Source organism: Myotis lucifugus, unplaced genomic scaffold (assembly GCF_000147115.1).
Source record: "Myotis lucifugus unplaced genomic scaffold, Myoluc2.0 scaffold_300, whole genome shotgun sequence".
NCBI classification, from domain to species: Eukaryota; Metazoa; Chordata; class Mammalia; order Chiroptera; family Vespertilionidae; genus Myotis; species Myotis lucifugus.
The window spans coordinates 245,911-272,109 of NW_005871348.1; the positions used below are offsets into that span (position 1 = coordinate 245,911).

A 26,199-nucleotide genomic window follows, 5' to 3' on the forward strand; every position below is an offset into this window, starting at 1 on the left:
GGGGGGGGGGCTTGGGGCCCTGCACCCTGTCACACACAGAGCCGCAGGGTGATCAGGGGGTTGGGGAGCTCCCCCCTATCAGGCACAGAGCAGGGCTGATCAGGGGGTTGGGGCACCTTCCCCTGTCACAAACAGAGCAGGGCGGATAGGGAGATTGTGGCCGCACACCCTGTCACACACACAGCCGCAGGGCGATCAGGGGGTTTAGGTGCTGCCCCCTGTCACGCTGATCCCGGTGCCGGAGGCCTCGCGGCTCCGCTGATCCCGGTGCTGGGAGGCATATTACCCTTTTACTATATAGGATAGAGGCCTGGTGCATGGGTACGGGCTGGCTGGTTGGCCCTGAAGGGTGTCCTGGATCAGGGTGGGGGTCCCCACTGGGGTGCCTGGCCAGCCTGGATGAGGGGATGATGGCTGTTTGCAGCTGGTCACACACCCTTTAGGGTGGGGGTTTCCACTCGGGTGCCTGGCCAGTCTGGGTGAGGGGCTGAGGGCTGTTTTCAGGCTGGTGGGTGACTGAAGCTCCCAACCGCTCCTTTTTTTCTTTTTTTTAAATTCTGGGCCAAGGCCTCTGCTGCTGAAAGCAGGTATCTGGTTTGTTTCGGTTCTATAATCGAAAGACTGTATCATCTCCAGCTCTGAGATCCGGGCCTGCTGAAAGCTGATCTCTGGGGTTTTGTTTAGCTTCTATATTTGTTACAATGTTTCAAACTGCCACCTCAGAGGCCGGCAAGGCAGGTGGGGAACGTTGGTGTCCTCCTTCACTGAAGCAAGCAAGCCTCATGTTCGCTTCCAGCTGCCTGGCTGCCGGCTGCCATCTTGCTGGCAGTTAATTTGCATATCGCCCTGATTAGCCAATGGGGAGGGTAGCGGTCGTACGCTAATTACCATGTTTCTCTTTTATTAGATAGGATTAGTGTAGATAAGAGCTAAGATATTTAAGATAGCGCAGATAATTAAGACAGACATACTGATTTTTTGAAGCATTTTCCATTAGAAAAGTGAACTCCTTCATGAATCGATGGCAAAGCTGGTTCTTTTCTGGAATCCCTGACATCATTGTAAGCCACACAGGTTCTCCAATTCGTGGCATTGTGTAAAGATTACAAATTGTTGTCCTAAAAGGAAGAAAACACACTATGAAATTCATAGTTCACAGAATTACACACCTTAAAATAAAGTTACCTTACCATCTTGGGCCTCACACCTAGATTATTAAAGCTTTTGAGAGGAGAAAATAAATCAAGTTGCTTTTTTTTGGTCATCAGCACAGTACCATGGAAAATGTTCTGTACATAAACTCATAATATGTTGGTTCTGCTGCTAGCTCTGCCCCCAATGACTGTGTGCCCTTGGATAAATTATCTCCCTACTTTAAGCATCAGTTTCCTCCACTTGTAAAAGGATAGGACTAGATAATTTCTAAAGCCTCTTCCAGTTTTACATTTCTAAGGTATATGCTGTATTTAAAATAATGAGCAACATAGAAAAGAAAAATATTATAAATGGGGTAATAGCTTATCCATATACCCACTTAAAACAACAGTTTAGCCCTAGCTGGTTTGGCTCAATGGATAGAGTGTTGGCCTGCGGACTAAAGGGTCCCAGGTTCGATTCCGTCCAGGGGCACATGCCTGGGTTGCGGGCTCGATCCCCAGTGGGGGGTGTGCAGGAGGCAGCCAATCAATGATTCTCTCTCATCATTGATGTTTCTCTCTCCCTCTCCCTTCCTCTCTAAAATCAATAAAATATATTAAAAACAAACAAACAAAAAACACAATAGTTTATCTGCATCATTTAGTTGCCTCAGCTGAGACTTTTTAGTCAAGTTGTGAAGGATGATGAGGACACTATAGATGGCATGCTATATTTTAACTCTCAACCTTCTGAAGTTTTCCTTGAATCAACACAAGAAAGGATTAAGTAATTATGATAGTGCTCTTCTGCCTATTTCATTTATTTAAGCAACAGCTAGTCTTGTGACTTACACTCTCTCTTGAAGGCTTCAAGGATAACTTTGAAATGTCAATTCTTTTCCTTTACATTAGAATCTATTCAGCAAAGTCCTACACTCTCATCAGACTAAACAACTCCTGTAAAGTTGGGCCCTAAGAATCTAATTGGTCTCTAATTCTCTGATAACTCCACAAGTGCTAGCATCCATTTCAGCATAATTCTCTAGCACCTACAATCCAAAAAAGGAAAAGAACTTTCACTAAATTGTGACCCAACATGAACAAGCTATATTCCAATGAATAGAAGTGACAAAAAGAGGTTAACAAATTTTTTAAAAAATGTTTTTATTGATTTCAGAGAGAAAGGGAAAGAGAGAGGAAGAGAGAGAGAGAAACATCAATGATGAGAGAATCACTGATCAGCTGCCCCCTGCACGCCCCCTACTGGGGATCCAGCCTGCAACCGGGCATATGCCCTTGACAGGAATTGAATCTGAGACCCTTTAGTCCGGAGGCCAACATTCTATCTACTGAGCCAAACTGACTAGGGTGGTTAATAAAGAGTTCTTGACAGGACATAAAATCATTACTGAGAACTTAAAAATAAATAGAAAAGAATTAAAGGTATTTTACAGAGAAAAATATGACTAGAATATAAACTAGGGATATGTGAAAATGCTTATTTTTAAAGCATACTAAGAATGTCCAGATACTACTTAATAATATGAAGGTAAATAACAAAAGAAATAGTTAAGGGAATAAGAGAGGTTGGATAGGATTCACTTATTTTTCATTATTAGACCATTCAATATATATATTTTTTGTTTCTTAACCATGGGAATTTACTTTTTGATTAAAAGAAACACTGTATAAATGAATCAATGAGCTGGTCAATTCATTTGCTATTAATTTCTTTAGTGTATTAGTGTCTACTAAAAACCTGTGTGTCATGGGTCAGGGGCAGATCATTAACATTAGTATAGTGGTCCACTGAGAAACACTAATGCCTTAGCGTTTTGGTGTTTAGGATATGTACTATGATCTCAAAGTGTATCAGGTGCAAAGAAATTATGAGTAATGCTTCTCCCTATATACAATTCTATGTTGTCATCAATGATCTAGAAGTAATGGTGCTTTCTTCCCCACTAATGACTACCTGGTATGTCTTGCCCTTCAGTGGTAAGAAGGGCAAGTATTTTCAGTCATCTGATTCTTCATTTCTCCTAAGCTGTCCTTGGAGAATGAAAGACTCCTTTAGTTGTAAGGGAACTGTGCGCATAATTTAGTTTTGCTTGTTATGCATTAAATCTACATAAAAATCCAAGGACCTCATCTTTCTGAAAGGAAGCTATGCTAACTAAAATGTACTTCCTGCTTCTCTAGATTTCAGGATTTCTGTATACATGTGAATCATTTCCTTCCTCTTCTCAACTACTCAAAATTCACTAATTTTTCTGGTCTCAAATAATCACCTAGTTTAAAAATCTAATTATAATTTTTAATAACCATTTAGTTTTAAAATTAAGTATGACAGTCTCATTATTTGCAGTAATGTTCTACAGTCACATCAGTAATGATGTGAACACTGAATTAGTAAACACTGAGTCACTATTCCTAGGGGAAGTACAGGGTCAAAGTTCTTGTGAGCCTTTGGGTCACAACATTTTTGCCAACCCATCAATACATAATCTTGTTCTATATGGGTTTATTAACATCGAATTCACAGCCAACAGCACAATGACTCATGCCTGAATGAAGCTTACCTAACACATGTATTTTTCTCTGTAAAGCACATCACAGCCTTCTTGCACTTAGGAACATTGGTCAGCATTTCAGCACAATATTTGAGGGCCATTTTTAAAAGCAAAATCACTAACAAAAAGCACAAAATGCAAAAACAAACTGGTACTATATATACATATATATATATTTATACACATATATATGTCTAAAAGGACATATATATATATATAAAAGGAAATATAGAAGGACATATATATAAAGAATAAGAGCTGAAATAAGAACGCAGAGCATTGTCTTGTCCGATATCACCTGGGAATGTGCGTGTAAGGCCACTCAAATTTTTCATTGCTCTGTGCATGTTCACAAATGATCGTAAAAGCACGGTGAGTGTATTTTGGGGTTATGAATCTTATAAAGTAGTGAATTCTCAAATACAGAATTCATAAATAATGAGGATCAGCTGTACACATTAGAGTACTTCTACAGATAGCCTTCAGTTCGATTCCTGGTCAGGGAATATGCTTGGGTTGCAGGCTCAATCCCAAATGTGGGGTGTGCAGGAGGCAACCAATCAATGATAGTCTCTCATCATTGATGTTTCTATCTCTCTCTCCCTCTCCCTTCCTCTCTGAAATCAATAAAAATATCTTTTTTAAAATTATTAGTTTATAAAGTTTTTTAGATATTGTAAGAATGCTAATTAACCTACATAGCCTTTCAGATTTCCAGTGACTGAAGTGAAATAATCACACTAATATAAAAGGAAAGGCACTCAATCATGATATATATTTTCAATGATTTTATAACTCATACATGTTTTAAATTCTAGGCAATCTTAAAATTCTAAGGCTAGGCCATTCATACTGCCTTATTACCAAAGCAATTAACTTGCAAGTATTTAATTCAATTGTTTTAAATAAAAATACTGTTTATAACCTAAGAGCAAGATCAATCTTCTAAATGAAATGAGTCTTATGACAATATTTACTATTCTGGTAACCTCAGCTGGGTCTATAATGACAGTGTTACCTCGGAGCTCAAATAGGGACTCTTGGCCTTCTGCCACAAAGCTTGTGACTGCAGAAAGGAACTGTAATCCAATAATGTAAGTAATAGCTTCAAGTTCAAGGGCAAAGATTCATTACCTTGTAATGCTGCAAAATGTAAAACTCAGAAACAATATTGCAGGATTCTTAGGCAAATAAGCAAAAAGTCAATACTATCTCTCCAGGCTAAAGAAGGAAAGACTAAGTAGATGAGAGGATGAAGTAGTCCTGAAATGGTTCTCTCAAAGGGAGACACACATCAGTCACTTTGTGTGATTCCTAACGTAAGTTTGTATGCAATATGTTTGCTTGCCATAATGAGAGCAGTTACAGCAGTTGTTGCAGCTTTAGGCACAAACTTTGTTGTGTGAGAAAATTCTGGCAGAAGAAAAACTATTTGCTTTGCCATCATCTAGAGAAAAGATCAAGCAACATCAAGTTCATATTCACTACATCCATCCTTGTATTCCATGTATCCAAGAACATCTGATTACTATCACTGGTTAAATAACAACTAGTCCCTGTATCTAACAGCCTAACAGAGGACAAAGCACATTTCTGTTGGAATAAGGGTATCTTCTGGTCATCTTAGTTTGTCTAATGGTCCAATACTAAAAATCACACTGTTGATGGCTCCCTAATGTGCCTCAATCCTAAGCATTTTTAATATTTAATAACTTAGAAACCAATAGGTTACTGAATTATACTCTCCTTTGACAATGAAAGAAAGTAATTTAAAGAATTAAATTTTATCAGAAATAAGTTAAAGAATACAAATAAATCTTTTGTGTACACTGCAAAACAACTCTATATTATCAGAATGTGGAGAATATGTACCTGAATTCATTTAGGGCATCAACTATTCGATTATAAGCCAAACTCCTCTGGCTGGTGTCAGCTGATCTCCGGCTCATTTTCATAGCCTTAAAAGCAATCAAATAGTTAATTCTTATACTGATTATGGGTAAAATATGGGGAAAAAAGTTAAAGACAAAGTCACATATTTCCACAATACTCTACCACCATTTTTATCTAGAAAAATGTAAAGAAGACATACATATTTAGAGTGGCTTTCTTTTATACACTAAGGTCATTAATGACTACAACGAAATTCAAAATTTTCAAGTGTTAAATCTCTTGTTGTAACTGTCAAACCACAGAATGTCAACACACAAAGAAATTATGTTGACAGTTTCTGGGTTACATAAAACTTTTTTTTTCTCAAGTAGAACAGGACACAGTAACAACTCAGTAACAATAGCTCATGATTTTCTCTAGTATTTCACAAATTGTGTTAAGAACAGGGGGATGAGAGCATGAGTGGGGGGGGGAGGTTGGGGGTCAATGGGGGGATGAGAACACATTTGTAATACCTTAACCAATAAAGAAATTAAAGATTAAAATAAAAACACGAAAAAGAAAAAAAAACTATTTTTTAAGATCTGAAATATAAAGATTCTACTGAAAGATATCTTAAGTTAGTAATATCTGCTTTCTTTAAAACATATTTAGCCAAGGTTGAAAAGCCTTGCTTTAAGTAGAAAAAGGGGATCAGGATTAGTCTGTGTATATTAAAAAACAAAACAAAAAACAAAACCTCTAATTTTGTAGATTTTTAAAAAAAATATATTTTATTGATTTTTTACAGAGAGGAAGGGAGAGGGATAGAGAGTTAGAAACATCGATGAGAGAGAAACATCGATCAGCTGCCTCCTGCACACCCCCTACTGGGGATGTGCCCGCAACCAAGGTACATGTCCTTGACCAGAATCGAACCTGGGACCCTTCAGTCTGCAAGCCGACGCTCTATCCACTGAGCCAAACTGGTTAGGGCTAATTTTGTAGATTTTTAAAAGAGGATGTATTTCTGCATTAAGTAACTACAAATTAATTTTTAAATATTTTAACATATATCTAAAAGATCAGACTACTTCAGCCATAAATCATGCTCACGTGTATCAAAAACCTTCATAGGGTAATAGGAAACTTACTTTATGTTTTTACAAACTGTCAATAGACTCCCAATTTATAAAGAAGTGAATTTTTTTTAGCTAGAATTAAGAAGTATTCTTCCTTAATTTTACCAATAGAAATGTTTAATTAAATCATAGATCTCAAAAGGTAGTACAAACTTCAAAAGAATACCCAAGGTGCCCAGAAACAAAATCCATAGCTTTACATTAAAAAAAAAAAAGTGACAGTTTAAACTGGCTCCAGAAGGTAAATTTTTTGAATGGTTTAGTGTTTATTATATTCTACCATTAATTAACAACTGTAGAACTTTTCAAATTAAGTTCTATAAATTTATATAAAAGTATTAATTCATATAGCTTTATCTTTCAGCTTTAATAAGAAATGAGATGTTAAACTTGAATAAATATCCAGAGAACTATAAGTATACTAGAGGCACAGTGCACGGTGTATGAATTCATGCATGGGTGAGGTCCCTCAGCCTGGCCGGTGATTGGGGCTGATTGGAGCCAATTGGGGATGCAGGAGGTTGGCCAGCCGGCTGGGGGGAGGAACCAGCAGGAGGTTAGCCAGCAGTCCTGATCGGGGTCATCGGGGATGGCCAATCAGGGGGAGGGGCTGTGGAAGGTTGGCAGGCCATAGGAGGTTAGCTGTGGGAGCACACTGACCTCCAGGGGGCAGCTCGTGCATTGAGCATCTGCCCCCTGGTGGTCAGTGTGCGTCATAGAGACTGGTCGACCGGTCGTTTGGTCGCTTAGGCTTTTATATATATACTAGAGGCCCGGTGCACGAAAATTTGTGCAGTGGTGGAGGGGGGGGTATCCCTCAGCCCCACTTGTGCCCTCTCACAGTCTGGGACCCCTCGGGAGATAACGACCTGCTGGCTTAGGCCTGCTCCCGGGTGGCAGAGGGCAGGCCCAATCCCTAGGTGCAGCCCCTGGTCGGGCTCAGAGCAGGGCCGATTGGGGAGTTGGGGCACCGCCCCGTCATGCACAGAGCAGGGCGGACGGGAGGTTGCGATGCCACCCTGTCACGCTCAGGATAGGGCCGATTGGGGGGTTGGGGCGCCGCCCCGTCACACTCAAGAAAGGGTCGATAGGGAGGTTGCGGTGCCACCCCGTCACGCACAGAGCAGGGCGGATCAGGGGGTTGTGGCGCCACCCCTGTCACATGCAGAGCCGGCCGATCAGGGGGTTGGGGCGCTGCCCCCTGTCACTCACAGAGCAGGGCCCATCAGGGGGGTTGGGGCTCTGTACCCTGTCACACACAGAGCAGGGCCGATCAGGGGGTTGGGGAGCTCCCCCCTATCAGGCACAGAACAGGGCCGATCAGGGGGTTGGGGCGCCTTCCCGTCACGAACAGAGCAGGGCGGATAGGGAGGTTGTGGCCCGCCCCCTGTCACACACAGAGCCGCAGGGCGATCAGGGGGGTTGGGCGCTGCCCCCTGTCACGCTGCTCCAGAGGCCAGGAGGCCTCGCGGCTCCGCTGATCCCAGTGCTGGGAGGCCTCGCAGCTCCGCTTGACACCAGGGCAGTGAGGCCTCACTGCTCAGCTGATCCCGGTGCTAGGAGGCCTCGCAGCTCTGCTGATCCCGGTGCTGGGAGGCATATTACCCTTTTACTATATAGGATAGAGGCCTGGTGCACGGGTGGGGGCCGCTGGTTGGCCCTGTAGGGTGTTCCGGATCAGGTTGGGGGTCCCGCTTGGGTGCCTGGCCAGCCTGGGTGAGGGGATGATGGCTGTTTGCAGCTGGTCACACCCCCTTCAGGGTAGGGGTCCCCACTGGGGTGCCTGGCCAGTCTGAGTGAGGGGCTGAGGGCCATTTTCAGGCTGGCGGGTGACTGAAGCTCCCAACCTCTCCTTTTTTTCTTTTTTCTTTTTTATTCTGGGATTTATTTACCTTCTATGGCTGTCACTGGAGCTGAGAGCCGGCTTTAGCTCTGAGGCTCAGCTCCAGCTCTGAGACCTCGGCTGCTGAAAGCAGGTATCTGGGCTTTGTTTACCTTCTGTATTTGAAACTTTGTTGCGACTCCAGTTCTGAGATCCCAGTTGACTGAAAGCAGGTTTCTGGGATTTGTTTAGCTTCTATATTTGCAACATAGTTGCTTAGAGAGCAGCTCAGAGGCCGGCGGCGGCAGGCGGGGAACCTTGGCTTCCTCCGTCACTGGAGCAAGCAAGCCTCCTGTTCGCTTCAGCTGCCTGGCTGCCGGCCGCCATCTTGGTTGGCAGTTAATTTGCATATCTCGCTGATTAGCCAATGGGAAGGGTAGCGAAGTTACAGTTCATTACCATGTTTCTCTATTATTAGATAGGACTAGAGGCCCAGTGCACAAAATTCATGCACTAGGGGAGGGGGTGTCCTTCAGCCCAAGTCTGCACCCTCTCCAATCTGGGTCCCCTTGGGGGATGTCCGACTGCTAGTTTAGTGGGATCGGGCCTAAACCAGCAGTCAGACATCCCTCTCACAATCTGGGACTGCTGGCTCCCAACCGCTCGCCTGCCTGCCTGCCTGCCTGCCTGATTGCCCCTAGACACTTCTGCCTGCTAGCCTGATCACCCCCTAACCACTCCCCTGCCAGCATGATTGGCACCTAACTGCTCCCCTGCAGGCCCGATTGCCCCCAACTGCCCTCGCCTGCTGGCCCAATCGCCCCCAACTGCCTTACCCTGCCGGCCCAATCACCCCCAACTGCCCTCCCTTGCCGACCCGGTCGCCCCCAATTGCCCTCCCTGGCAGCCTGGTTGCCCCTAACTGCCCTCCCCTGCCAGTCTGGTTGCCCCCAACTGCCCTCCCTTGCAGGCCTGGTCCCCCCCAACTGCACTCCCCTGCAGGCCTGGTCGCCCCTAACTGCCCTCCCCTGCAGGCCTGGTCCCCCCTAACTGCCCTCGCCTACTGGCCATCTTGTGGCAGCCATCTTGTGACCACATGGGGGCGGCCATCTAGTGAGAGGGTGTGACGGTCAATTTGCATATTACCTCTTTATTACATAGGATAGATAGATAGATATATAGACAGACAGACAGACAGACAGACACACAGACTGACTGACTTTAGGTTAAAGATGGTCAAAGCATTTAAACATTTGAAAAGTCATCCATAATGAGTGCTATAGTGCTTAAATACTCCAAGTTTTATACAAAGCTTGAAACACATCTCCCATTAACTTAAAAGGTCAGTTCAACCATAGCTAAATATTATGTATTGACTTTGGTAACAACAGACTACAAAAAGAGAGAGAGGCTGACTAAAGAAAATGTCACCAGTGCCTAACTTCCGAAAAGGTGAAAATGGCCTTTACTCATTTTTTCTGTGAAAAAAAAAAAAAAGAAGGCATTGCTAATGACCTATTTGTCTTTTGACAGATTTAATGTGAATAACTAATATCATTGTCCTCTCTAGAGGCAGATGATTCTTAGTCACTACTAAGTTACTGAAATGCACCCTCTGCTTTCTAGACTACTCTAATTGGTCTTTACATATTCAGCCTTTTTACTCTAGTCTCTTTTAAACATGCTGCCAAATTAATCTTCCTGAAGCACAATTTGGAGACAGCCTTAAAAACAAAGTCAAAACTTCTCTCAAGCATTCTAGATTCTTTGAGATCTGTATCCATTAACTCTTCCAGCCATCTCCTTTTTGCATACTGTCACAGGGATTAAGAACTTTAGTTATACCCACTGATTCACTGGTTCAACTTCTGGGAATTTCTTCTGAAAAATAATCTGGAAAATTCACCAATGTGTTAACTATACTGTAGCTATAATTGTGAGAAAGTAGAAATGGCCTAACAGAAAATTTGTTACTTATGGTAAGGAAAGTGACTAAAATATATTTAAGAACAATTTATAATGACAAGAAAAAGGCATGTGTTACAATTATGAGTTTTTTTAAATATGCATGTAATTAAAGCAATTTGGACACAGCACAATCCCAATCAAGTGAAAGTACAATATGCATAGAAAAGGCCTGGACAAGACTTTCAGCAAAACATTAATGAATTATCTTTGGGTGGCAAGGATATCAGTTTTTTTTTGCTATTCTGCTATATCTAATTTTTGAAGTTTTGTTTAAAAAAATCCTACATATCCTTTAAGACAGAGGTCGCCAACTGGTGGTCCACGGACCACTGGTGGTCCGCAAAGTCCAAAAGGTTGGCGACCGCTGCTTTAAGATGCAGCCCAAATGAAACATCATCCCAATAGTGTTACTTTTTTCACATCTTATCTTTAGTTTCTAGAATAGTGCCTGCCACTTCTTTCCTATGAACTATTAAAAAAAAGCTTAGCTTGTTGTCCTCTCCCTTTTTAGTATCCTTATTTTCTATCTTGTATTCACAATATTCTTACTTTATGAAAATTTATTGTACACTATCAGCAGCAATTGATCACTTGTGCCTTCTTAAATCATTTTCATCACTTGGGTCCCTGCCCCTCTCCCCCAAAAGTACTCTCTCCTTTTTCCTCCTACTTGAATGGCCAATCCTCAGTCTCTTCTCAAATGTTAACTGCTGAAATGCTCCACAAATCAGGCCTAGGATCTCTGCTCCTCTCTTCTCTCCTGAATGTCCAGCCCAGACCTTTTCCCTAAATTCTAGACTTATAGAAAACCATTTGGGTGTCCAGGAGGCATCTCAAACAAACCCCTGATCTTCATCTGCCAAATATGTTTTACCGGTAGTTTCCCCATTTGAGTACTGGTAAGTCCATCCTTCTTACTGCTCAAATAAAATTCTTGAGTCAACCTCTATTGCTCTCTTACACCCCAATTCAGCCCATCAGCTAATCTCATTAGCTCTATTTTCAATATGTCCAGAATCCAACCACTTCTCAACAATTTCACCACTAAGTTGGTTTGAGTATCCATCATCTCTTACCCAGATTATGCCAATAACCTCCTAATTGGTCCTACCAACATCTATCTTTGCTCCTAGAAATCTATTCTCCACCAGCATTAGAGTGATCCTCACATATAATGTCATTCCTCCACTCAAACCCCCCAATGGTCTCCCATCGCTCTTAAGAGTAATTGACAATGCTCTTATAATGGAATCCTATAAGGCCCTATATTATTTTGTCTTCTAACCCAGCCACTTTGGCCTCCTTCCTGTTGCTCAAGCAGCAGGCTTACTCCTAACACAGGACCTTTGCCTCTGCCTTGAACATTATCCTCTCAGACAGTTGTAGCTCATTTCCTTCATATTTCTGGAGCATATGTCATTTTATCAGGAGCCTTTCAGACTAGTCTCTAAAAATTACCAAGCCTTCCACCCATCACTTCTTATAAATCATCTTCTGTTTAATTTTTCTCCACAGCGCTTAATCCCATCTAGTAGTTTATATGTTCATTTGTTTATTTTATGTCCCATGAGGTCAGGAGTGTCACTTTTTTCAGATCTTATCTCCAGTTTCTAAGAATAGTGCCTGACACATTATAGGCCCTCAAATATTTATTGAATGAATGGATGAATGCCCTTAGGTCTTTTATTAGGCAGTAAGCTCCTTAAAGAGTTAAGGTTTTTTTGCATCTTCCAGAACAGTTTGCAGGGTATATGCACAGTACCTGTTAATTTTTGTGTCAAATAAATAAACACAATGCTTAAGCAGAAGAATAAGATTCAAAGAAAAATAAAGGATATAAACAAACCAACAACATGACTATGCTTACCTGTTCTATTGCACTCTTTAATTTGTTCATGTGGCTTTCAAAGAGAGGAAAATGTGAAAAAAAGAATTCATTAAATTTGTTATTTTCATCTTCATCTTTGGATAATGAAAAGATTACGCCAATTGCAATCTTCTTTTTTCTCACAATTCCTGGTGTAGGGCCACAGCTTTCATCTGATAGATTAAAGCTTTCTTCTATAGACCTTAAAAACAAATATTTTTATTTAAAAAAAATAAATATAATTAAATTTTCAATTCTATCCCCTTGCTAATTAAATGTAGGCAAACTAAAGGCCTTCTGTTTTATCAAGTAAATCTAAAAATTCCTATCAATTATAAATCTCTTTCAGAAATCTACTGGCTAGTCCTTCATGGTCAAATTTTAATAAAAAATTTTAGGAGTCAGTGTAGGAACACTTTGGTTTAACTAAAAGTCACTAAAATATAGATAATCCCAATTCATAATTAACCTAAATATGCCTGAATTTTAAGGTTTATAGATGAGTATGATTCAACCTCTTCACTGTTCTAGAATCTACTTGTCTCTTCTTTTGATTGAAGGAGTAAAATCAAAGATGAAGGAATTATAGGGGGTAAATAAAAGAGAAGCTTCATTATCTATAGTTGCACTTAACATAGACTAAAAAAACCACACACCACCTTCCAAGCATGAATTAACTTGCCAAAATAGAAACAGGAAAAACTGAAATATCAAATTATGCAGTACATGGATCAAAGTCCCAACAGAAGAGTTAAGACTAGAACACTCTTACAAGAAAAGAGAGGGGGAAGGTTCAGATCCGAGTCACGGCACCCAAAAAAAAAAAAGAGAGAGAGAGAGAGAGAGAGAGAAAGAAAAAGAAAAGAATAAAAAAAGAAAACAGAGGGTCAAAAGCTTTATGATGGACTTGACAATGATTTCTTGGGTAAGACATCAAAAGCACAGGCAACAAAAGAAAAAAGAGATGAACTACATAAAAATTAAAAACTGTTGGCTGAGCATCATCCCATGCATGAAAAGGTCACCAACTTGATTTTCAGTCGGGGTATGGGCAACTGAATAGATGTTTCTCTCTCACATCAATGTTTCTCTCTCTCTCTCCCTCTCTATCTAAGAAAATAGATTTAAAAAAATTTAAAAAGGAATAAAACGGCAACCCGTGGAATGGGAGAAAATATCTGCAAAGCATTTGTATGGTAAGAGATTGATATCTAGAATATATAAATAATTCCTACAACTCAACAAAAAAAACACACAAATAACCTGACTTTAAAATGGGCAAAACACTTGAACAGACATTTCTCCAAAGAAGACATACACATGGCCAATAAGCACATGAAAACATGTTCAACACCACTAGACATTACAGAAATTCAAATCAAAACCATAATGAGATACTACTTCACACCTATTAGGATGGCTGTGATAAAATAAAATAAAAAAGGAAAATAACAATTGGCAATGATGTAGAACAAGCATGTCAAACTCACGGCCCACAACGAATATTTTTGCGGCCCAGCCAATATAATGGTATGTGAGAAACATTTTAATAAAAATTTCGTAACTTAATTTTTACAATATCCTGTTATACATAATTATTAATAACAAACTATAACGTTCACTAATGACTAATTACTATAATCGTGTTGCATTCATTTCCCTTTTGCCCCTTACACATAGACGCACCATTTCTCTCCACTAATACTAGCAGCGAATATTTTAGCAGCCGATTGTCATATCATTAGTCTTCTACTGACTTGTTTGGTGTGCACAACAGGAAATATTCGCTTTCGGAGAACAAGAAAAATAGGTTTATTTGTGTTACACTTATTAATCTGTGGTTATTCAGTTTCTGGTAAGTTCATGTTCGAGAAAAAATATTAATTTTTATTAAAATGTTCTATTGTTTTATGTTAACGATTACTCATTTATTTCAGCCCTTTTATATTCAGCATGGCTCTATCGAAATAAAACTACATTTCTATGAGTATTGAAGCTTTTGTTTTTTTGTGGCCCACATAAACTTAAACCTTGTTTATTTGGCCCATGTTAGCCTTTGAGTTGACATGCTTGATGTAGAGAAATTAAAACTCTTGTGCTTTTCTGGTGGAAATGCAAAATGGTGCAGCCACTATGGAAAACATTATGGTGATTCCTCAAAACTTACAATCCAGCAATTCTATATCTGGGTATAGACCAAAAAGAAATGAAAGCAGGGACTCGAACTAGTATTTGTACACATAGCCATGTCCCTATCAGCACAACAGCCAAAAAATGAAAACAACCCAAATATCTATCAACAGATGAATATGAATAAACAAAATGTGGTATATACATATAATGGACTATTATTCAGATAAAAAATAAAATGTTGATTCATGCTACAACATGGAAGAACCCTGAAGACATGCTAAGCAAAATAAGCTAGACATAAAAAGACAAATACTATATGATTCCAATTATATGAAGTATCTAGAATAGTCAAATTCATAGAGACAAAAAATAGAGTGGTGATTTCCAGGGACAAAGAGGAAGGAGGAATGGGGGTTAATTATTGTTTAATGGATAGAGTTTTAGTTTGGAGAGATAAGTTCTAGACATGAATATGAATAGTTGCACAACAATGTGGAGGTACTTAATGCCACTGAACTATATATCTAATAATGGTTAAAATGGTAAATTTTATGTTATGCATACATACTTTACCACAATAAAAAAAAAGATGCAATAGGTTTAAAAATAATACAAAAGATCAATGAAACCAAGAGCTTGTACTTTGAAAAGATAAACAAGATTGATGACCCTTTAGCCAGACTCATCAAGAAGCAAAGAGAGAAGACTCAAATAAATAAAACTGGAAATAAAAGATGTGAAGTAACAACTGACACCACAGATATACAAAGGATTGTAAGAAAATACTATGAACAACTATATGCCAAAAAATTGGACAAAGTGGGTGAAATGGACAAATACCTAGAAACATACAATCTTCCAAAATTCAATCAGAAAGAATCAGAAAACCTGAACAGATCAGTAACAACTAAAGAAATTGAAGCAGTGGTGAAAAAAGTTCAAGCAAACAAAAGTCCTGGACCAGACCACTTCACCGGGGAATTTTATCAAACATTCAAAGAACACCACCTATATCCTCCTCAAACTATTCCAAATAATTCAAGAGGAAGGAAGATTTCAAAGCTCATTTTACTAGGCCAGCATTATCCTAATTCTAAAACCAGATAGACAATACAAAGAAAGAAAATTACAGGCCAATATCCCTGATGAACATAGATGCTAAAATCCTCAACAAAATATTAGCATATCAGATCCAGCAATATATCAAAAAGAACATGCACCATGACCAAGTGGGATTTATTTGAGGGATGCAAGGTTGGTGGGGGGGGAGCACAGGAGACTTGGTTGAAAAGTTTGTAAGGATGAAATTCCGAAAAGGGAAGTTGGCTGAAGGCGGCCTGCCACTCTTTATCAGAATTCTGACTTAGGGGAGTTGGCCAAAGGCAGCTGTCCCTAATTGCTCCTTGACCTTTCCAAACAAGTTTGTGTATGTGCAGACCCTCAGGTATTTACCAGAATCTTTATGCTTAATCTTTAGGTGTCCTTGCTTAAAGGATATTGCAGACACATGCGTCCTCCCAAGATTACTTACCCTATTGATTGTATCTAAAAGATAAACTTTATCTCAAACTGCTGTTACAATAAAAGCCTGAAGAGGCAGGCGATCGAGGCTGTCTGGTTCCTTTAGCCAAGCAGTCCCTTAGCCTTCTCTTTCATAGCAAACCTGTGTCAGAGTAATCATTCATCCATTGCTCAAGGTCTGCTGATCAGCCCTGGCAAAGGTTGGTACAACATTCTTAAATTAATAAATGTGATAAACAAAATGAAAGATAAAAATCACATCATCGTTATCAACAGAAGTAGAAAAAGCATTCGACAAAATCCAGCACCGATTTTAAAAAATATATTTTTATTGATTTCAGAGAGGAAGAGAGAGAGAGAAAGAGACAAACATCAATGATGAGAGAGAATAATTGATTGGCTGCCTCCTGCATGCCCCAGACTGGGGACTGAGCCCACAACCCAGGCATGTGCCCTGACCGGGAATCAAACTGTGACCTCCTGGTTCATAGGTTGACGCTCAACCATTGAGTCACGTTGGCCTGGGACCCATTTTTGAAAAAAACTTTCACCAAAGTGGGGATAAAAGGATCATACATCAACATAAAAAAAGCCATATATGACAAATCTACATCTAACATCATACTCAATGGGAAAAACTAAAACAAAAACTCTAAAAACAGGTATAAGACAGGATGTCTGCTTTCACCACTCTTATTCAACATAGTGCTGGAAGTCTTAGCTACAGATGTCAGACAAGAAAAAGAAATAAAAGGCATCCAAATTGAAAAGGAGGAAGTAAAACTGTCATTATTCACAGATGACATGATACTGTACATAGAAAACCCTAAAGACTCTACCAAGAAACTACTAGATTTAACAAAGGAATTCGGCAAAGTAGGATACAAAATTAACATCCAGAAATTTATAGCATTTTATACACCAATAGTGAACTCTCAGAAAGAGAAACTAAAAAAACAATCCCATTTACCTTTCCAACAAAAAAATTAAGATACCCAGGAATAAACTTAACCAAGGAGGTAAAAGACCTGTACTAAGAAAACCTATAGGACACCGAAAAAAGAAACAGAGGAAGATATAAACAAGTGGAAGCATATACCATGTTCATGGGCTGGAAGAATTAACATCATTAAAATGTCCATACTACCCAAAGCCATCTATAGATTCAACACAATCCCTATTAAAATATCAATGGCATATTTAACAGATCTAGAACCAATACTCCAAAAATTAATATGGCATCAAAAAAGACCCCAAATAGCCGTAGCAATCTTAAGAACAACAAAGTTGGAGGAAGCACAACACCTGATATCATACTATACTACAAAGCCACTGTAATCAAAGCAGGCTGGTACTGGCACAAGAACAGGCATATAGATCAATAGAACAGACTAGAGAACCCAGAAATCAACTCAAGCCATTACACTCAATTAATATTTGGCAAAGGCATACACTGGAGTAAAGACTGTTTCTTCAGTAATTGGTGCTAGGAAAATTAGATAGCAACATGCAAAAAAAAAAAGAAAGAAAGAAAGAAACTAGACCACCGACTTATACCATTGACAAGAACAAATTCAAAATGGATAAAAGACTTAAATATTTAAGTTATGAAACCATAAAAACCCTAGGAGAAAACAGGCAGCAAAATCTTAGAAATCTCATGTAGCAGAATTTTCACCAATACATCTAGTAGGGCAAGAGAAATAGAGGAAAAGAATAAGCAAATGGGACTACATCAAACTAAAAAGTTTCTTCACGGCAAAAGAAACCATCAACAAAATGAAAAGAAAATCTACTATATGGGACTCATCTTATCAATGATACATCTGACAAGGGATTAAGCTCCAAAATAAATAAAGAACTCATACAACTCAACAAAAGGAAGACAAACAATCCAATTAAAAAGTGAACTTCACTCATCATCTGAGATGCCAATTAAAACTACAAAGAGGTATCATCTCATACCTGCCAGAATGGCTTCCATCAATAAATATACAAACAATAAGTGCTGGCAAGGATGAGGAGAAAAAGGAACCCTTGGACTCTGCTGGTGGGAATGCAGACTGGCGTAGCCACTATGGAAAACAGTATGGAGCTTCCTCAAAAAATTAAAAAGGGAACTGCCATTTGACCCAGTGATCCCACTTCTAGGAATATACCCTAAAAAGACAGAAACACCAATCAGAAAGAATACCTACATCCCTATGCTCACAGCAATTTACAATAGCTCACAGTTATTTACAATAGCTAAGATCTGGAAACAGTCCAAGTGCCCATCAGTACATGAGTGGATAAAAAAGATGTACATTTACACAACAGAATACTATGCAGCTGTAAAAAAAAAAAGAAGGATCTCTTACCCTTTGAGCCAGCATGGAGGAACCTGGAGATTATCATGGGAAGTAAAATAAGCCAGGCAGAGAAAGCAAATATCACATGATCTCACTTATATGGGGAATCTAATGAACAAAATAAACTGACAAACAAAAATAGATCCAGAAACATGGAAGCATGTAACAGACTGACAAATCTCAGAGGGAAGGGGAAGAAGGGGTGGCGTGAAGAGATTAACCAAAGAACTTATATGCATATATGCATAGCCCATAGATACCAACAATAGTGTAGTAAAGGCCTGGAGCCAAATGGGGGTACAATGAGTGGAGAAAAGGGGGAACATCTGTAATACTCCCAACAATAAAGATACATTTTAAAAAGTTTTAAGTTCCAAACTTAAAATACAGAAAATGTGAGTCCAGTCTCTAAAAACTATACAAAAGTATGTTTAAAGAGCTATTCAATCTTATTTATATAAATTGAAGGTTCCAACTTACCATCTAGGAAATACCCCATTCTCCAAACTTGTTGTTTGGCTGCGTCGCCAACGTCTCTGGTAGCTGCTGGCACAACTTCGGGTAAGTGAGGAATTTGGGGAGGGAAATGGCGTAATAAGCAAGCTGCTGAGAGATGCTGTCAAATCAGAGTAAGAACAAGTATAATGTGTAAGTCAATTACAACTAAGCAAAAGGACAAATTTCTTTTTAACAAATTTAAGAGCAGTGACTCAAATTTTCCATTTTGCTTCATGAGTCTCTAAAATTTTCATTTAATAACATAACTGTTGGAGCAAGGACTCAGAAGAGAAAAATCATATTTTAAGTGTGTTGGCAAGAGACTCTGAGACAATCCCTCTTGACATGCTTATCCCCAGCCCCATCCCGGAAGAAAATGCTACTGTGAAACAAAGCATTATCTCTTATTTCTTTGGCCATGAGACTACCCTCTAGCTTAGCTGAACCCTTAGTCCTTAAATTAAAACAAATATGATGTAATTCAATTTTAATGCTGTAGTTGGATTTTAAGAACAAAAACTGTATTTGAAAGTAAGTGTCTAAATGTCATTTAAAGATGTCACTTAAAAGTACTCATGGATAACTTGTGCATAGTCCAGCTTGTAAATGTTTGGCCACTTTTAATAAGAGTCTCGACTATACCTACCAAGTTCCAAAAAAAGAGGTAAATCCTATCACCTGCTCTCTAGAGCATCCTAATGGTTGACAGACACATTCCAATAGAGGCCATTCTGATTATAATTGCTATAATCCCATAACTGGGGATTATTCTCTTCTTAAAACCCTTTTCTGCAATCTAAAAGTTATATTTCTTGCCTACGTGTAATAAACTACAACTCTATTTTTCCTTGGGCTAGGAATGATCCCCTCCTTCCCACTTGATCCACAGAGAAAAAGACATTAAGGGCTTGCTTTTCGTTTAGCAATATTTTTAGATTTCCATCTTTATGATTATAACCACATACTGAAAATTTATAAAGTAATCTAAAACAGGAAGTTGTTATGATCATCTATGAAAAGGTACATGCCACATGATATGTCATGTTGGATATCAGGACTGAAAACTAAGAGATTTACCTTATAAAGATTTATCTGAATTTTCTGACAAATTCACTGATAAAGGGCTTTAACTACCATGCAAACATCTGAACCACCAATGAATTAATTCCTTTCTTGAAAGATCACATTTTATCAATTGGTATTACAAAACTTTGTAAACTAATATAAGACTGGGTATGTATAACAAATGTAGATAGGTATGGGTTCAGTGAAAAAACAAATGCTACTCTAAATTTTGAAAAGCTATGTTTTACTAAATTCTGAAATTAAAAATAACCCTATTAGAAAAAAGAAAATACACCATTAACTTAAATGGCATATTTGAATTTAATGGCTTGAAGAAGCCTTACGGATCAATCTAGCTAGTCCCTTCAATTTATAACTGAAGAAAATGAAGTATAGAGATATGAATTTCTCACCTCTAAAATGCTGGATAATATAATAAGAGTTAAATTACAGCCACAGAAGAAAAAACTATATAATATAGAAACAAAGGTATTAAGAGAAATATACTCTCGATTAGTTCCAAAGAACAAAAATATAGAATTTGAAATGAAAGGTGAGATTATTTGAAAGATGTAGACTTTTCATATTAGATTAGTGTTTCTCAGCTCTACCTATCCATCAGAATTAGGTGTTGAAGTTTTTCATGTTGTTTTGTTTCTCAAATACAGATGCCTTACACTTTTTCTAGGCTAAATCAGTGTTCAGGCATCTGAAAATTTTTTTGAAACTTCATTTTTCTAATGTAAATGTAGGGATTACAATATATGGTTAAGTATGGACTTCCCATCTACACTCAAAATTGAATTGTAATCAATTTGGATAGAAGGGACATATGTGACGACACACATGGATTACCACAGTGATTAAAGTTTCTCACACCTAACAATAACTTAAAGCCTAAGATTATTCCTTCTTTCACTTATGCTGATCTCTGAGCCCTGACAGACATTTTTCCTTTTAAATGGAATATCCTTCTTCCATGCCTTTGCCTGGATAATGCTAATTATTTTTCAAGACATAATTCAAGTATTATCCCTCTGTCCCTTGCCCAGGCTGTTAGGTTCCCTTTATCTGGGGCTAGCACAGAATTCATCACATAATGAACCATTACAGATTTGTCCTGACTGTTCTCTCATTAGACTCTGCTCCTTAAGGTAGACTCTGGGCTTTTTTTTTTAAGCCTCACCTTGTTTCAACAAAAGTTTGTGAGACAAATTTTGGGAGAGTCTACATTTGGGGGGAAAAAAAAGTGTAACATTAGTTCAAAATGCTTAAGTCATTCTGGGCAAGAGATAGTCTAACCATTTAAACTCTAGTTAGGAGCAAGCAGATATAAGCAATGTGTTTTTCTACTATACTATCTAAGCAGTCTCTTGAGCAAAGCTTTTTTTCTTGTACGGCTAAGCCTAAGCTAATGTACATTGATCTCTAGGCCAAGCATGTCAAACTCATGGCCTACAATGAATATTTTTGTGGCCCAGCCAATATAACAGTATGTGAAAAATGTTTCAATAAAAATTTCTTAATTTTTACATCTTGTTATACATAATTATTAATAACGACTACAACGTTCTCTAATGACTGATTACTATATTTATGTTGCATTCATTTCCCTTACACAGCGCAAGTGCACTATTTCTCTCCACTAATACTAGCAGCGAATATTTTAGCAGCCAACTGCCACATCATTAGTATTGTACTGACTTGTTTGGTGTGCGCAACAGGAAATATTTCGCTTTTGGAGAACAAGAAAAATAGGTTTATTTGCGTTACGCTTATTAATCTGTGCAGTTATATTCAGTGTCTGGTAAGTTAATGTTCAAGAAAAAATATTAATTTTAATTAGAATGTTCTATTATTTTACGTTAACGATGACTTTTATTTCAACCCTTTGCATTCAGCATGTCTCTATTGAAATAAACCTATGTTTCTATGACAATTGAAGCTTTTGTTTTTTGCGGCCCACATAAACTTCAACCTTGTTTATTTGGCCCATGTTAGCCTTTGAGTTTAACATGCTTAATCTAGGCCATGCTCCACCAGGCACGTTTAATAATATAAGTGAAATATTTTAAATTTAATATATTTCTCTCTACTGTTTCTAAAATTCTCTTGTAATATCAATATAACAAGCTATATACATAAAATTAAAGAATAAAGGCAAAGATAAAAAAGAAAATCAATGTCAGCTAACAATTATCTCATAAAAAAACTGAGTTAATACATAAACCTGGCATTACCAGAGCGTGCTATGCCACTGTCTCTGTCCTCATTCAACTCTCTTCCAGGCATGTCCATTGGGTTGCTGTGAACTGTGAATCAAGACAAAACTGTCAGTTATAAAATATATTGCTATTCAAATTGACGATGTTCCTTTTAAATAGCAAACTCAATCATGCTCATCTCATTGCATTCCTTTATTTTTTCAATAGCATGGCACAAACCCAACACCGAGAGCTATTACTCAGCTGAACAAGCTTTAAGATCTATCTAATGATTTGACATATAATATGAAAAAAATCTATAATATATAAAGCAAGGGTGACTAAAGTATTTTAGAAGCATATTCAACGACATAGCAAGATATTCACAACATAGTATTAAATTTTATAAAAGGAAGCTACTGGACAGTAAGAATGGTGACTGCTGGGCATATGATAGTTCACTCTATAATTCTGCCTGTAACAATTTATGTTTAAAAATATGCACAATAAAAATTTTAAGAAAACTATTTGAATAGTATGGTCCCAACTTTGTTTAAAAAAAAGGGGGGAGGATGAGGTTATTCCTGACTGACAGATGGTTAACATTTTTTGCCTATTATCACATTTCCCAAATTTTCTATAACAAATATGTACTGTTCATATCTCATATTTGTATGGAAAATAAATATTAATTAAAGAAATCAAATACAATTTCCTGAATACTGAAATATGAACACACTCACTCTACAATGATATAAACAAATATGCTCATATGCCTTCTACAGAACAATTATAATGATGCTTGTTCATCTAAATCTTAGCTCCAAGAGAATTCATTCTTATGAATTAGTGCAGATCAGAAGTTTTACAATAATAATAAGATATGATATTTTCTGCAATTGGTGAACTATGATACAAAAGCTACTCAGCCATGGAAACAAGATAGTATCACATTAGAAATTCTAACTGAGTTATAATATTTATACTAAATTTTGGTTTGGAATTCTAAAGTTAAAGAGTCATTATTATATAATGAGATAATAAGTGACAAACACTGAAATTCATAACAATGTCAATTCCACTGATAAAAGTTTCTGGAAACTTCAAGAACATATTCAGTAGAAATAAATTATGTTCTTGCACTTTCTAAGCAATATTTTCTTAACCAAACCCTCTGTAACAGCGGTTCTCAACCTGTGGGTCGTGACCCCTATGGGGGTCGAACGACCCTTTCACAAGGGTCGCCTAAGACCATCAGAAAACACATATATAATTACATATTGTTTTTGTAATTAATCACTATGCTTTAATTATGTTCAATTTGTAACAATGAAATTGGGGGTCACCACAACATGAGGAATTGTATTAAAGGGTCGCGGCATTAGGAAGGTTGAGAAACACTGCTCTATAACTATATTTATTTACTCTCTTGTTTCCACAGCTTAACTACAGATTCTAGCCACTGGGTCACACCAACTAGTCTACCCACACAGCACATCGCAAACCTGCAAAGAAAGAGGCGCTCCTGATCAGGCGGAGCGGACCCTGTTCAGAGAATGCCCGCCTGGGGCTGCAGAACTGTGAAAGACCTACATGGCAAAAATGTAAAATACATGTGAAAGAGAGCTGTTAGAGAAGCTGCAGTGCATCAGGAATAAAAGGTGAGCTAAAGCAGCACAAAAGCAGACCAACATATATGAATAGAAACTTTTAAACTAAGTTTAAATAATTCTAGTTGGCTTCCCTTTTTTGAAACAGGATGGTTTTCCTCTGGTCATGGCAAACATAATTTCACGCCCATTTACTAATAAATTTGTATAAAATAAAAAAAATAAACTACTACTACATAAGGTAAAAATTATTTTAAATGTTCAATGCTTTCTAATATAAAACAACCTTTTTTTAATTTGTTGGGGTGACATTGGTTAATAAGGTCATACAGGTTTCAAGTGTACATTTCTATGATGCATGATCTATATATTGCATTGTGTTCACCACCTAAAAAATCTTTTTAAAGAGCCAAAAAAGCACAGTAATGTTATCTGTGTAAGTTGGCACTTGCTAAATAAATTTATCCTTTTAAAAGTCAGTTTTAAAATGACAGTTATCTTGCAATGGCAGTAAGGAGAAACCACCTAAATGCTTGGCTTAGAAAACAAAACACAACACATACAACAAAGGACAAATACAGAAAAGGAATTTATTGACAAATTAAGTATAAAAATAGTTTTTTCTAACCTGGTAATAAATTACAACATAATGGAAGAAACCAAACTTCCTAGACTAGGAGGAGTCAGCCACTAAGGAAGCAGGCCACCAATACAGCCTGTCAGTCAGGGCCAGACTCCAGGCTGTTCAAAGACCTTGGCAACTACAGACTTGACCGAGAGAAAATTATAGTCTAAAAGACCCAAAAAGAGCAACATTTACAGCCTGGAAGCAAGCAGCTGGGTTACCTGTTAAGTTACTCTTTTTAAAAAATATATTTTCTTATTGATTTCAGAAAGGAAGGGAGAGGGAGAAAGAGACAGAAACATCAATGATGAGAGAGGATCACTGATCCTGCCTCCTGCACGCCCCACACTGGGGATCGATCCCGCAATCCGGGTATGTGCCCTGACTGGGAATCGAACTGTGACCTCCAGGTTCGTAGGACAGGGCACCTGTTACTCTTAATCAAGATGGCCTAAATAGTCACCCAGGAGATTTACCTAGGATAGAATAGGGAACTTTCTATCTAAAAAGTGACAAATGTATCTTTCAAATTGCTAACAGATATTTTTCTATAACAAAAATTTCTACAATTATAGTACATATGCAACAATTCTTTGTTTCATTGTTCAGCTTTCTTCAGTTCTCCCTTCAAAATGTATCTGCTCTCTTTAAACTTCTCCCCTGCCTGCCTCTTCCTTAGTCTCAGCATACGACTGTCTCCTACAGTCATATGAGACACATATGTATGTAGGCACACACAGAATGCACCAGATGAGAACTCATCTTTTCCTACCAACCTACCTCCAAACTTAATCAAATTCTCACCTATTCTTGCCCCCTTCATGCCTGAGCAGTAATAATAGGTAACATTATTCAAACCTTACTATGTGCTAGGGACTTATTCAGTGAAAAATCCTGAGAGGTCCTTCCTTACCTCCCTTCCAAAACTAACTTTTCTAAATCAGCCAGGACCTTCAAAAATCTTATTTGGCCAAATATCACCTTTATCTCTAATCTCATTCTCCTTTTCCATCAACATTTAAACACAGTCAAAACTCTTCTACCTTCTCACCATATATCTAATCCTATATAGTTCCATAGTTCTTAAAATGTGGTCTAAAGGCCCCTAGGAAGTCCCTGGAACACTTTCAGAGGGTTGGTGAGTACTTCCCATTCCAACTACATGTTTTTTTTTTGAGACTGGATTTTCTTAATGCACTTCAACCAAATCAACATATCACAAGAGACTGAATACAGAAGCAGATATGAGAATCTAGGTGTCTTCTAGTAAGTCAGACATTTAGAAGATTTACAAAAATGTAAAACAATGCCACTCTTCTAACTCAATTATTTTTGTCTTGGAAAATAGTTATTTAAAAACATGTTATTTACATTAACATGAAAACGGTTATTAGTATTATTTTTTAATGAATTACTAAATAAATATTTTGAAATTTTCTGTTTTAGTTTCTAACACAATATATATCAACAAATGTGACCAATATAAACAAAAATTCTCTGTGGTCCTCAATAATTTCTAAGTGTTTAAAAGGATCCCAAGACCAAAAATTTGAGAACCACTGCTTATATCTTGGAAAAGAGACTAACTTCTGAGTCTCTCCTCAAATTCTGAAACCGTTTACATACGCCACCAAAAGCCTTCCTGTTGCTTAATGCAATCCATACTATCTTATATTACCTTACAGCGCATTTGATGCTGACTCCCACGAACTGTAAATCCACTGAGGTAGAAACTATGTCTGGTTTACTACCATATCCTCATGGCCTAGCAGAGTGCTTGGCATAAAATAGTACTTGATAAGTATTTGTTTT

The 26,199-nt window shown here is 38.0% G+C and overlaps 1 protein-coding gene across 6 annotated transcripts in view; it reads right to left on the minus strand.

Annotated features, from left to right (window-relative positions):
- Positions 1-26,199, minus strand: part of FNIP1 (folliculin interacting protein 1) — a 104,719-nt gene that overhangs the window by 25,043 nt on the left and 53,477 nt on the right. For 3 of the 6 annotated variants that reach the window (XM_023763775.1, XM_023763773.1, XM_023763776.1), the window contains 6 exons: positions 23,658-23,741; positions 22,189-22,260; positions 18,866-19,001; positions 12,381-12,582; positions 5,582-5,667; positions 972-1,118 (listed from right to left, as the gene is read on the minus strand). In XM_023763775.1, coding sequence (XP_023619543.1) covers positions 972-1,118; positions 5,582-5,667; positions 12,381-12,582; positions 18,866-19,001; positions 22,189-22,260; positions 23,658-23,741 — 727 coding nt within the window. The remainder of the gene's footprint in view (positions 1-971; positions 1,119-5,581; positions 5,668-12,380; positions 12,583-18,865; positions 19,002-22,188; positions 22,261-23,657; positions 23,742-26,199) is intronic. The other 3 variants (XM_023763777.1, XM_023763774.1, XM_023763778.1) reach the window with 1 other exon arrangement.